Source organism: Neltuma alba, unplaced genomic scaffold (assembly GCF_004799145.2).
Source record: "Neltuma alba isolate B1F8T4 unplaced genomic scaffold, ASM479914v2 tig00011136_pilon, whole genome shotgun sequence".
In the NCBI taxonomy this organism is placed as follows: Eukaryota; Viridiplantae; Streptophyta; class Magnoliopsida; order Fabales; family Fabaceae; genus Neltuma; species Neltuma alba.
Window position 1 is genome coordinate 230,815 of NW_021635872.1, and position 13,504 is coordinate 244,318.

Genomic DNA, 13,504 nt, shown 5'->3' on the forward strand with positions numbered 1-13,504 from the left:
AATTTAGAGAAAATTGATAAATATGAGAAATGGGTCTTATATTTAGAACCAAAACTAACTTAAGAATTGAATCCTATATTAAGGACCGGAGGAGTATTAAATTATCTCTCGTTTTTTTTTTTTAACTAACAACTATCATTTCTTCTTATTTTTAAATATAAATAATATTTGTAATTTATTTTAAATTTTTATAGCAAATTTTCTATTTTATCCCCATTAATTATTTATTTTAATAACTAATATGTTTATTATCTTATTTCTTAAATCATAATCTCTCATCATCTACATTTTCTTTCTTTTATAATTCTCTTTATTATACTACCTCCGATTCTAAATATAAGAGTTAGTTGACTAATTTGAGAAGATTAAAGAAATAAATTGAGTTAGTTATTTGTAATAAATAGGTGTTATTTTTATTAAAATATTCCTACTAATCAAATGTATTAGTTAGAACTACCATTATTAGAAGGCCTACCTTGGGAAAAATGCACAAATATAAGAGACAAAGTAAATTGGGATCTTATATTGAAAACCAAAATAAAAGTCAAATAAGGTCTTATATTAAGGATCAGATGTAGTAATAATTTTCTTATTTATTGTTTTTAATTAACTTTTTCATCTATGTAATGGAATCTAACGTTGCTAATGAAAAGGAACAAGGAAATGCCTCTCTTTCGTCTTCCCTTTTCTGGGCTAGAAATGAATGTGACTGGTTAAAACCAATTGGACAAGGAAAACTAATCGACATGGATGCGAAATCAATTTCTACGTTTAATTACCATGTCAAAGAAAACGAGTAGATTAGAAATTTAGAACGATGGCTCCGTAATGGCTGTCGGTCATCGCTCTTGAAGTCAATGATTTGACAGAGAAACAAACCTTTTTTTGCCTTTCAGAACAAACAAAACGAGGCAGAGTTTTAGTTATGATATGACTAGTTTTTACCTGGGGAAATAAACTCCTGGTTAGTCTTGCGAAGGACTTGGTCAACATTGCTCAATTTGGGATCAGGATAAATGTACACATCTTAATTTTAGTTTGTTCACAGATGAAATCTTCGGGCTTTCAGAGGATTATTTCATCCATGAATTTGAAATGAGTTGGCAATGCTTTTTTGCCAGGTTCGAGTTTTCTACTTACAGAAATTATTAGATATATCTATGGATACATGAGCAAGAGCAATATAATACTACATATACGTATATGAGTGTCAGATTGAGATGGGGCTAATCTGCATCAGTTATTTGAAGGACTACTTTCAGGTGAGGGTGAAGGTGGGGAATTATGCACCATGCTTATCTCCATGTCATCCTGCGGTTCATCTCCATATGGATTAACGTTTCCATGTTCTACCGAAAACGAGAAGTTTGATTCTGTTTGACTCGACGGACTTGGTGGGCAGTGAGTATTTGGTGAACTTTGATGTTCACTTTTTCTGAACGTGTGGGAGCTCAAGTCTTTGTCGTCAAACACTTTAAGCAACGCACTGATTCGTTTCCATATTGATGATGAGGAGTCAGATGGATTGGGGTGCAAGATATGCTTATGCTGGTATAGGAATGTGACGGCAAATATGAGGAGAGCTGAAATTGCAGCAACCCCAGCAATGAAGAAGAGGCCCCAGAAACTATCGACGCTTAGATGAGCGGAAGAAACCGAAGCATCCTTCTCTGGACAATGACTTCTCTTGAACCATGCGTTCTCTATTGTTTTCATTTTATCTCCCTGAGTCACATTTATGATTCCCCTTGAAATGTCTGCTACGAGAGGAGACCCTTTAGGAAACACCTGTGTAATTTCAACAAAAAGAAATGACGTTGGTGGAACAGTTAAGATGAATATATGCGTGTGTCTGTGGAGGAATAACTTACATAACCAAAGCCGTCAGTTCTAAAAGAAGGCGGAACTGTGGAAGTATACTTGGAGCAGTAAGTTGCAAGAAACAGCTTCACATTGGGCATTTCGTCAAAAGCAGCGTCAATGCCACCCTTGGCAGTTCCCAATGTAAACAGTTCGTCACAGTGTTCTGCGGAATGATAAGGAATGAGCTGGGATTCTTGAAATCCCATATCTTTTAACATCCCACGCACAAAAGAACCAGTGTAGTAGCCCACATTCAGCTTATTTTTGATCAACTGATTCACATCTGTAACGCTTGGACGCAGCTGTTTAACCGTTAAGAGGGAAGTCAAGCTCGCCGTGTAGCTTTGGATCAAAATTAGAACCACGAAGACCCACATCGTCACCACAAATCTAGAACAGTTGCTCACTATTTTCTCCCCTGCAAAATAAAATCACACTTTGTATATAGCTGATACTGCTAAAAGTTAATTTCGTGCATAATCAAGATATGGGTAGGTGGTACTTACGATGGGCAAACACCAAGATTGAGAATGAAAACCATAAGCTGGTGCCAATCTGATGTGAGGGCGGTCCTCGGAACGTATCGTTTATTCGATGCTCAAGCACCCATACGACGAAGGCAACAAATATGAACGAAATAGTTGTGGTGACCCACAGATCCCACGTCAATGGCTTCAAGAATGCCCACGGACTCTTGTGCTTATTTTCTACTAACAGAACAATCATTGTTCCTCCAGATTCTGTGTATGGCATAGTGAAGTCCACATCATTTGACCTGTCGGCAGTAATCGCCGTATCCCCAACAACTGCATCAAGATTCTGTCAACGCATTGTTAGGTACATAGGAAATTAAAACACACGTATTTCATTTTTACACTGAAGAGAAAAAAATAAAGAAGAGGCGAAGAAAGAGAATTATTACCCCATTAGAAACTCGGTTGATCAGCTCATCGTATGTTCCTGCAGGTCCTCCATCGGGTTTTGCAAATGGGATGAATTCGTAAGGGACTGCGTAGGGCAAAACTTTCAGCACTTCCTTAAATACTTCGATGCTGAATCCATCGACATCTGTTGTATTGGTGATACGATTATGTGATAGCTTCACAAATTCAGTAAAACCCTTTTTCACTGGAACTCCTATCCTCATCTTTTTCTCATTTGTAGGATTATCCCAACCCTTTGGAAGAGAGTATGTATCTCCTGGCCATATGATAGGCTTTAAATTATTCCTGGAAGTAGAATATGTGCTTGCGCTTGTGAAATTCAGGTTCCTTGTTATTCCTTTTTCTGGTGTCCAAAATCCTACCCGTCTTTCTCCATTCCCATTAACGTTGATTATCTCAAATGTGGATGCTTGCAGTTGCCCGTCAATAACACTGAACTCTCCACTGATGCCCCTAAATCTAGTATCTAATAATGCCCCACGCAGCCTTTCCCCATTCTGTGAAGCTCCCAACTTTTCAAGATCAGAAAATTTACCCGAAGCATTGCTCATATCAAAGCCGAGATTGTTGGTGCCAGCCTTCTCAACAGCCATAGCTAATGCAGTGGCAGCATCATAAGCCCATTTTCCAAAAATATTCAAATCCGTATCAACAAGGGTAGGATTGTCTCGCACGAACTTTCTTCTCCATCGAACTTTAAAATCGTCATGCCGTTTTGTTTTGGGAACATAAGTCCTCACACCCAGTACTCCTTGCATTGAATCTATCACTGAGGAGTCCAAGGAATTTATCTCGTTACCCAAACCATCGGTGACGATCCAAACATAGCCTTCGTTCATCATGCCAATCTCATAAGCTATGCTGAAGAGACGAATGCCAGGATTTGCGGACATGTGAACAACGAACACTCTGGTTTGCATGGTCATCAACTTGTAAAGCTCTCCTCTGATGTCTTCATCTGTGGCTGAAGGAGAGATGGCGCTGAGATATGGGATTTGAACATACGCTTGTTGCAGAGCATTAGTCAAAAAGGGTATTACCCCCTTCCCGTACTCGTTGTCTACGTAAATGGGCACTGCTTTTCTCCACCCAAAAGCTTGTACGATGGCAGCGATGGCGTTCACTTGAGATGAATCGTTTTGTGCGAGTCGAAAGAAATATGGACTCCGAAGGGAAGCAAGAGAAGGAGTCGTTGCCGAAAATGTTAAGATGGGCACATGAGCTTTGTCTCCAAGACTGATCACAAAGTTAGCTTCCATTGACGTAAGGGGTCCGATTATGGCTTGCACTTCCTCGCCTTTTGTGAGATCTATAGCTGTGTATATGTTTCCAAAATACAAAAATCATCAGTAACATGTTTGACTTCCTACATCTTGCTTCGAAGAGACGACGCCACGGGTTTGGGCAACCAGCGTTTGGCTAATAATTAACGTGATATATATATATATATATATATATTCAGATTGTATTTTTTCTCCGTTTGATTTGTTGACGCTGTGGAATGAAATTCTCTGTATTTTCTTAATGTTTGTGTCTTTGCATGTTCCTATATAAAAATAAAAATAAAAAATTCTATGTGATTGCACTTTTCTTAAAAGTACCAGTTACTTGTTCTTGAAAAAAAAAACCGTTTAATATAGACAGAGCAAGTAGCAATTAACAATTTTCACACCCAACGACTGATCATTTCGGAGTAAAACAGAGCACCTAAACATTATTAGCAAATTATATATATGGACCAAATCAAAAGAATTCTTTTTTACTCCTGACCAAAAAGAAAGAGGTTGAAATGTAAAGATTAATTCCAAGAAAGGATTAAGAAGTCCTGAAATTTTCTCCCCCTTCGTTCGAATTAAATAAAACCGACCGAGAAAACACACTCTCGGCGTTTTCCAACTTAGTTCGATAACTGAGAGTCAAATATTGCAATGATTAACCCCAGAAAACATAGACATAACGACAGACAGCGATCAGCTGTCCCTAATAATAAGGAGCAAGCTAAGCTGACGAAGAACAGAAGAAGCAGGCAGAAAGCAGATATATATATATATATAGAGAGAGAGAGAGAGAGAGAACCTTGAGATGATGCAGTGATAACATCTGTGTGGGAGTCTCTGACGTGAAGGAGGAGCCTGGTGCTGTAATGAGAATGAGAGGCATAAAAGTCAGAGAGGGACATGTTGATAGAGCTCAATCCGATCTTAGCCGTTGTGTGGGAAAGATCAAGCAAAACTCCCACCTTCACCGGCACTGTTGTGTTGTTCTGTGAGACGCTCAGCTTCAAACACAGAATCACAGAGCAATAGAACACCAGGGCATCCCTCTTCTTCTTCATCTTCCGCACTAGCTGGCTTCGCTGCTCGTCCTGCAGTCACAAACGAAAGACAGATTTTATAGTAAGTTTGACGTTTGAACGAGTATGCATGTACGACACGCGTAAAGCCAAGAAGAGATTAATATTTTTTTTTTTTGCCAACGATTAATATTATTTACTGCATGTTTATTTTTTGGTCAAAATTCAAAAAATGATTTCATTGGTCGTTGCTTTATAAAATGCATGTTCTTGTTTTCAGTCAAACCGTTTACTTGTATTGCTTCAATGTTCAAGAATCTGGTTGTTGCTTGGCAGTATCTATTATTCTGATGTATGTATCCTGTATAATAATTGTATCTTAAAATTGTATGGCGTAGATACATAAATAAATGTACAGAAAAATAACAAATTTAGGAGGAAAAATATGAAAACGGTTGAGTTTGGGCTTATGTTCAAAACATATTCATAGGAATATTTATAAATTATTTATTGACAAATTTCTCATATCTAAAACAAAACTTAAACCTAGATCTCTGAGATATAAATTGTATAAATTCTTTCTCAATTGAATTAATCTTTGTTTGTATTTGAATGTCGTTGCTGGGACTTAATCAAAGTTTCTTTCTCGTCCGAGACCCAGAAATCGACGCATATATAATTTTCTGTAAGTATTAGTATTTTAATTTCATGAAAACGAGAGCCCCAGCGAAGCAAGTTAATCTATTCTCAGAACTATCGGCCGAATTCCTGGAGGTCATTGCTTTTTTAATGCTGCAGATATTCGCATTTATTTATTCGTCAAGTTCTATTTTTTAATTATTAGTATTTATATATAGTTTGTTTTTTTTTTTTTTTTAATGTTGGGTCATCCATCCATACAAAACCCTACAGGAATACCAGTCATTGTGACTGTAAACTATTTTTCGTTATTGGTCTAGCTACTTTGAACCAGTCCACGTAATTTTGGTCATAAATAATTTGATCCATTGGTGGAAGTCACAGTTTACACACTTACTTATATTTAAGTTAAAATATTTGTAGACTTCGTCAACAAATTTAAATCTGTGAATATTTATGATAAAAGATAAATATATATTGTACATGCAAAAATTCTTGGGCCAAAAAAAAATGCAAAATTCAGTTGGAAATTGATGACTGTACAATTCCGAGAACATGAATGAATATCCATGTCATGTTGAAGACTAAAAACCTAACCTTAAGTAGGCTGTATCCAGTGGCGGACGGTTATTTCTGCGTTTTGAGGCAGATAGGCATTTGGCGGATTAGCATCACCAAACTCTCCAGAAAACACCGCACCGTTTCCATTAAGGGAAAAGTCGAATTCGCCTTCGCTTGATGGACTTGGGGGACACTGTGATGTCGGAGAGGCTTCAACTGGACCCAACCCATGAGTAGGACTCGCCCTTTCCTTTTTCCTGAAAGTGTGAGAGCTCTCGTCTCTTTGGTCAAAAATCCTCAGCAACATCTTTATTCTCCTCCATATTGATGCGCCGCCATTATAGCCTGACCACATGTTTCTGTTCTGGTGGAGGAATGTGACGGCGAAGATGATGAGTGATGATACAGAAGCAAGCCCTGCAATGAGAAATAAGCCCCAGAAGCTCTCAAGGCCAAGGCTGTTTGAAGAAACTAAGGCCTTGGAATCTGGACATTTATTTCCATTCAACCATTTATTTTCTATTGTTTTCATTTTTTCGCCTTGTGTCACGTTCAAGATCGCTCTTGAAATGTCAGCTATCAGAAGAGAACCTTTTGGAAAAGCCTGCAATTCAACCGAATTTTGTTGGCAATCCTATTGAAGTAAGATAAATTGGACTGAGACTAAAAAAGGGGGAAGTTCTGACAGACTTACAAAGCCAAAGCCCCCAGTTTTGAAAGTTGGATCAACTGTGGTGTACTTGGAGCAATAATTCCCAAGAAAGAGTTTTACGTATGGGATTTCATCAATCGCAGCAGCGATTCCACCATTTTCAATTCCTCTTTCAAATAATTCATGGCAACTTTCGGTGGAATTATAAATTTTGAGTTGATAATCTTGAAAACCCATGTCTTTCAAAACTTCGTACACAAAAGAACCTTCCATATAACCAACATTCAATCTATTCTTTATAAGCATATTCACATCCTTCACAGTTGGGCTAAGCTGTTCAACTGTCAAGAGCGACGTCAAACTTGCAGTATAACTTTGACTCAGAATTAGAACCACAAATATCCATATGATCACCACAAATCTACTCAAGTTGCTCACCACTCTCTCTCCTGTAAAATCATTGAATAATCTGTCATGTGTTATCCATATCCACACTAGTGATAATCATCAAAATCAGTCTAAAACTAGGAAGAAGAGTACAACTTACGATGGGCAAAAACCATGGTTGATAAAGAAAACCATAGGCTGGTGCCAATTTGATGTGACGGAGGCCCTCTGAAATGTTCGTTTATTCGGTGTTCAAGCACCCACACAACGAACCCAATAAATACAAAGGAACAAGCAGTTGTCACCCAAAGATCCCAAGTCAGTGGCTGTAAGAAAGCCCACGCATTCTTCTTCCTTTTGTCTTTCACCGGAACAATCATTGTTACACCAGATTCAGTGTACGGAAAAGTGAAATCCACATGGTTCGACCTGTTTGCTATGATCGTTATATCCGCCACCGCCGCATCAAAGTTCTGTAAATCGAAACAACTTTTCATCAAGGTTTATTTGAAGGGAACTTGATGCAGAGAAAGTATCCAAACAGGATTAATTACCCCAAAATATACTTGGCTGATAAGGTCGTTGTACATTGGAGTTGTACTAATCACAGCTTCCATTTTAGGAAATGGGATGAATTCATACGGCAGGTCGTACGGCAATGCTTGCACCACAGCCCCGAACACGTCAATGCAGAGTCCTTCGAATTTTGTATGATTTGTGATTGGATTAAGTGTTGCGTTCACGAATTCCTTGTAACCCGCTTTCACCGGTACGCCTACTCTCAACTTTGTTCCTTTTACAGGGATTTCCCAACCCTTTGGAACAGAGTTTGGTTCCCCTGGCCATATTACTTTCGCTAGATCCTTCTTTGATGCAGAATATGTGCTTGTGTTCGTCGAACTGAGATTTCGAACGAGTCCATTTTGTGGTGTCCAAAATCCTATTGTTCTTTGCCCATTACCAACCACGTTTGCTATCTCAAACGTTGATGCTGGCAGTTGTCCGTTAACAACATTGAACTCTCCACTCAGGCCTCTGAATTTGATTCTGGATATGGCTTCACGCAGCTTTTCCCCATTTGGTGATACTCCCAAGCTTTGAAGATCGGAAGAATTGCCTGAAGCGTTGCTCATATCGAAGCCAAGATTGCTGGTGCCGACTTGCTCAACAGCCATGGCTAAAGCCCTGGTAACATCATAAGCCCACAATCCAAACACTTTCAGATTTCTGCCAGAAAGGGTTGGATTGTCTTGAATGAACTTCCTTTTCCATCTGACTTCAAAATCATCAAGTTTTTTCGTTTTAGGAACATAACTCTTGACACCCAATACTCCTTGCATTGATTCTATGACTGAGGAGTCGAAGGAATCCAACACATTACCCAAACCATCGGTTACGATCCAAACATAGCCTTTGCTCATCATACCAATCTGTTTTGCTATGGAGAAGAGACGAGTGCCAATATTGGTGGACATATGCACAACGAACACTCTGGTTTGATTGGTCATCAACTTGGAGAGCTCTGTTTTGATTTCCTCGTCCGTGGCTGAAGGTGAAATGCCACTCATATATGGGATTCGAACATAGGCTTGTTGAAGAGCATTAGTTAGGGAGTGTATGGCCCCTTTCCCGCAGTCGTTGTCGACGTAAATGGGCACTGCTTCTTTCCACCCAAAAGCTTGCACGATTGCGTTAATGGCATTCACTTGAGCCGAATCGTTCTGTGCAATCTGAAAGAAGTATGGGTTCCCAAGAGAAGCAAGAGAAGGACTAGTTGCCGAGAAGGTTAGGATGGGCACATGAGCTTCGGCTCCAAGACTGATCACAAAGTTGGCCTCCATTGATGTCGATGGTCCTATTATGGCTTGCACTTGCTCTGTTTTGATGAGATCTACAGCTGTTCGTCATCATAATTACCGTGTTCAGAAACATGTTTGACTTTAATACTCGAGCAAAAGCTGTGATTTTTCTTTGAAATTGTTTAAATCTATATTTGCCAAGACAAACTATCAGCTAAACTGCCAGATGTTAATTGGGATAATAATGCCAGGCGACAATTTCTTTACCATACATATTATATAATTTTCAAAAGGCAGTTGCGCCTAACAGGTTAAGCTATGGGACTGAGAAGAAATGTTTTAAAAGAAAATATTATACTCCTCCTATGTCTAATATAAGGCCCATTTAACTAATTTGATTAGATTTAAAAAATTAGATAAGTTAATTAATTATAAAAAATGTGACACGTTTTTCCTAAAATACCATAATCATCCTTCTTAATACCCTCTCTTCTTCTTCTTCTACTTGATTATGGTTGAGAGGTATCCAAAAGGGTAATTTAGAGAAAACTGATAAATATGATAAATGAGTCTTATATTTAAGACAAAAAACAACTCAATAATTAGGTCATATATTAAAGACCAAAACTAACTCAATAATTAAGTCTTATATTAAGAATCCGAGGGGTAGTAATATTCCACGAACTTTTGAGATGCTCGATACCGGAAAACTCCAAAGGGCACTCGTTTTGTCTCAATTGGGATCAAAACCAACAAGAACCTATGCATGTCTGATAAGCTTACGAAGATGATAAAGCAAAGGAAGGGAAGAAGAAAGCAGAGAGAGAGGCAGAGAAAAGAAGAAGAAAACCTCGAGCAGCAGCAGTAACGACGTCTCCGTGGGAGTCCCTGACGGTGAAAACGAGTCTGGTTTTGTAATGAGAATGAGAAGCATAAAAGTCAGAGAGGGACATGTTGATACAGCTCCAACCCATCTTGGCCGTGGTCGACGAAAGATCAAGTACGATTCCTACTTTCACCGGCACAGTCGCGTTTGTCTGAGCCCCTGCTCCGATCAGGAAACAAGTAAGAGTCCACATAAGCAAGATCAGAAGGCACGCCATCTTCTTCATCATCTTGATGTCAAGCGAATCAAGCTTTGTGAAGTTAATGTGCAGGTCAAAGAAATGCGTATTTATAGTGTTTCCCGGGTACGAAACTCGGCTCGGAATTTCTCCTTTTTTCCTTCCCATCGTCTTTCTTCTCCTCCTTCTTTTTAACTATTTTTTTAACCGGTTCAGATTTAAATATTTTTAAAGCTATTATTAAAATATTAAATTATAAAAATAAATAAATAATAAATTACAGACTACATTAAAATTTAATTCTAATAGTCTGCAAATGTACTAAATGTTTTTAAAAAAAATTTTATAAGTGGTTTATAAAAAATTAAAATCTAAACTATTGAAATATGTTAATATAATAGTTAAAAAAAATAAGAGGAAGAAAAAGGATGGGAATAAAAGAGGAGATGTTCCGAAGCAATACTAAACTGGACACCCAAAAAAATAGTTTTATAGTAAATAGAGAAAAATAATTTATTCTACTGCATTTGGCATGTAGCTGATAGCTGCTATGAAAGTTCAGGGGAAGAAAAAATAAATAAAATTAACCTTATATGCAAAATTTATTTTATTTATACCATGGATTATTTATGTTTGTCTTTTCAAGAGAAATTAATATTGTAAATTTTAAAAATTTATACGCGCTTTTGGCCAACAATTTATTGTTATTGTAAAAAAAAATACGCATTTGAACAGACAGTGCTAGAAATTTCTCGAACTGGGAGGTTTTGCATGTCTCTGAATACGTTTTAAAATTGACTGATCTAATTTTTTTTAAGAGAAAAACAATAACATGTCAACGCGGTTGATGACGGCGAGGCCGTGAAAGCACGGGATGGTAGAGTTCGTTAAGATCCTGCGAGGCCCAAAAGCGAGGAGAGGAGGAGGAGGTTTCATCTTGGTAAGCCATTGACCAAGTCAAACAGATTTTGGACGCGAAATAAGGGACGCATTTCATTTTAATCGTCTAGGAATTTCATAGCAAGGGGTGATCTAAACCCAGTTCCTATTCAAAGTAGGTAACTAAGTATCGAGCTTGATAGCTTAATGACACCAAGTGCTCCGATCAGGAAACAAGGAAGAGTCGACATAAGCAAGACCAGAAGGCACGCCATCTTCTTCATCATCTTAATGTCAAGCGAATCACGCTTGGTGAAGTTAATGTATAGGTCAAAGAAATGCGTATTTATAGTGTTTCGCCGGTACGAAGCTTGTTCGGCATCTTTCTTTTTGCCTTCCCATCCTCTTCGTTCCTCTTTTTTTTTTTTAAATCATTCCATTAATATTTTAACAGTTAATATTTAAAAAATTTTAAAACTATTATTAAAATGTTAAATTACAGAAATAAATAATAAAATACAAACTATATTAAAATTTAATTCCAGTAGTTTGCAAATGCACTGAATGTTTTTAAAAAAATTTTATAAGTAGTTTATAAAAAATTAAAATCTAACCCGTTGAAATATATTAATCTAATAGTTAGAAAAAAGAAGAGGAAGAAAGAGAATGGAAATGAAAGATGAGATGTCACGAACTGGTACAATTTATAGTGTGGATTATTTATGTTTGTCTTTTCAAGAGAAATTAATTTTGTAAAGTTTTAAAAATTTATATGTGCTTTTGGCCAACAATTTATTGTTATTGTAAAAAAAAAATTTATTTGAACAGACAGTGCTGGAAATTTCTCGAACAGGGAGGTTTTGCATGTCTGTGAATGCGTTTTAAAATTGACTGATCTAATTTTTTTAAGAGAGAAGAAAAAATTAATATGTCAACGCGGTTGTTGACGGCGAGGCTGTGGAAGCACGGGATGGCAGAGGTCGTTAAGATCCTATGGGTCCAAAAGAGAAAGAAGGAGGAGGAGGAGGAGCTAGGGGTGGTAATATGGACTAACCCACATGTTGCAGGTTAGCCCATGACAGGTTAAGGTTAAGCTATATAGGTTAAAAAAAGCCTGTGTAATGACGAGTTGGTTTTTAGTCAACTCTAATCGACCATAGCAGGTTGACAAGTTGACCCATCAACCCACCAATTTTTTTTTTCATCAACCCACCAACTTTTTTTTTTATTTTTAAAATATTTTTTATACAATATAAAAAAAAGGGGAAATTGCAAAAAAAGACCTTGGAATTGTAAAAACGCAGATAGGGACCCTTGACAACTTCACTTTGGGTTTTGACAAGAATAATATGCCCTGAAGTTGTCAAACCTAAAGTGAAGTTGTCAAGGGTCCCTATCTGCGTTTTTGCAATTCCAAGGTCTTTTTTTGCAATTTTTCCTAAAAAAAGGTAATAAATTTTTTTACTTTTTCTTCAAATATTTGCTCGAAAACACCAAATAAATGATATTGGTATTTTTTTAACTTTTTTATAAATAGGATATAAAATATAATAATATAACTACAATAATTAATAAAATTTAAATATATATATATATAAAATAAATGCGGGCTAACTTACGGGTTGGTGGGCTAGTTCATGGCGGGTTGTGAGTTATGCGGTACAAGTTAAAAAGTTTCGTTTGTTGATAGGTTGACTTTTAACCAATCCTAACTTGTTATTTTTTGCAGATCGAACCCACAGGTTCAACCCATATTATCGGCTTTAAGAGGAGGAGGTTTCATCTTCACAAGCATTGACCAAGTCAAACCCATTTTGGACGCCAAATAATGGGTCTCATTTCATGTTAATGACCCCAAGTGCCTCTCTCAATTAAGTCTCTTTAGAAGGGGGATGTGAGCTGAAAAGTTTAATAGTAACATACTAATAATCACATGAGGGGAAAAAAATCAAGGTAGGCCGTGATTTTAAATAAGGAAAATAAATGGGTGGCAATTGCAGTAAGGACAGCGACAAGTGTCCTTTATTTCCATTTTATTAGGATTGGATTTATATAGGCCAACTGTGACTCTTTCTTCCTTTTTGCTATACTTAATGAAAAAGAATTGAACTTTCAAAGTCATTGTTTTAGTTATATTGTAATTAAGGATGACGAATGTGGATAATTACTCAATTGGTGGCTAAATAAGGCAGAGGAATTTTATAAAGACGTTAAGAGAACCAAGACAAGAGATTCGAGAAGACATGTCGCTGCCAAGTTTTGTTATATATACAAGTGCAGAAGATAGAACACTGACGCTGAAAGTTTTCCGCGGGATTCAACTAATGGCTTGACATGAATTATATATGAACTATAAGGTATCAGCATGTGTGAATAGTTGAAAGATTTTAGAAGAATCATACTTTGAATTAAGAACACTGAAA

The 13,504-nt window shown here is 37.1% G+C and overlaps 2 protein-coding genes across 2 annotated transcripts; both read right to left on the reverse strand.

The window, feature by feature from the left end:
• Nucleotides 1-1,129: 1,129 nt before the first annotated feature.
• LOC114761794 (glutamate receptor 2.7-like) lies at nucleotides 1,130-6,025 on the reverse strand. Its single transcript, XM_028951229.1, has 6 exons — nucleotides 6,011-6,025; nucleotides 4,884-5,172; nucleotides 2,786-4,122; nucleotides 2,370-2,682; nucleotides 1,872-2,281; nucleotides 1,130-1,788 (listed from the first exon to the last, which is right to left on the reverse strand). Exons 1-6 carry the CDS (start codon nucleotides 6,023-6,025, stop codon nucleotides 1,237-1,239), a joined length of 2,916 nt encoding a protein of 971 aa, XP_028807062.1. The 3' UTR covers nucleotides 1,130-1,236.
• A 252-nt stretch (nucleotides 6,026-6,277) lies between these two features.
• On the reverse strand, nucleotides 6,278-10,370 carry LOC114761795 (glutamate receptor 2.9-like). The gene is made up of 5 exons (XM_028951230.1): nucleotides 9,989-10,370; nucleotides 7,894-9,236; nucleotides 7,500-7,812; nucleotides 6,995-7,401; nucleotides 6,278-6,904 (listed from the first exon to the last, which is right to left on the reverse strand). Exons 1-5 carry the CDS (start codon nucleotides 10,368-10,370, stop codon nucleotides 6,338-6,340), a joined length of 3,012 nt encoding a protein of 1,003 aa, XP_028807063.1. The 3' UTR covers nucleotides 6,278-6,337.
• Between the last annotated feature and the right edge of the window lie 3,134 nt (nucleotides 10,371-13,504).

What these genes read in the sequence shown, in the direction of transcription:
- LOC114761794 (XM_028951229.1), bottom strand. An exon ending in TATCACTGCATCATCTCAAG is followed by an intron (nt 4,123 to 4,883) that starts GTTCTCTCTCTC and finishes ACATATACACAG; the next exon opens with CTATAGATCTCACAAAAGGC. An exon ending in AATCTTGGTGTTTGCCCATC is followed by an intron (nt 2,282 to 2,369) that starts GTAAGTACCACC and finishes TTTATTTTGCAG; the next exon opens with GGGAGAAAATAGTGAGCAAC.
- LOC114761795 (XM_028951230.1), bottom strand. Translation starts at nt 10,370, where the DNA reads ATGGGAAGGAAAAAAGGAGAAATTCCGAGCCGAGTTTCGTACCCGGGA. An exon ending in CGTTACTGCTGCTGCTCGAG is followed by an intron (nt 9,237 to 9,988) that starts GTTTTCTTCTTC and finishes GATGACGAACAG; the next exon opens with CTGTAGATCTCATCAAAACA. An exon ending in TCAGCCAAGTATATTTTGGG is followed by an intron (nt 7,813 to 7,893) that starts GTAATTAATCCT and finishes TTCGATTTACAG; the next exon opens with AACTTTGATGCGGCGGTGGC.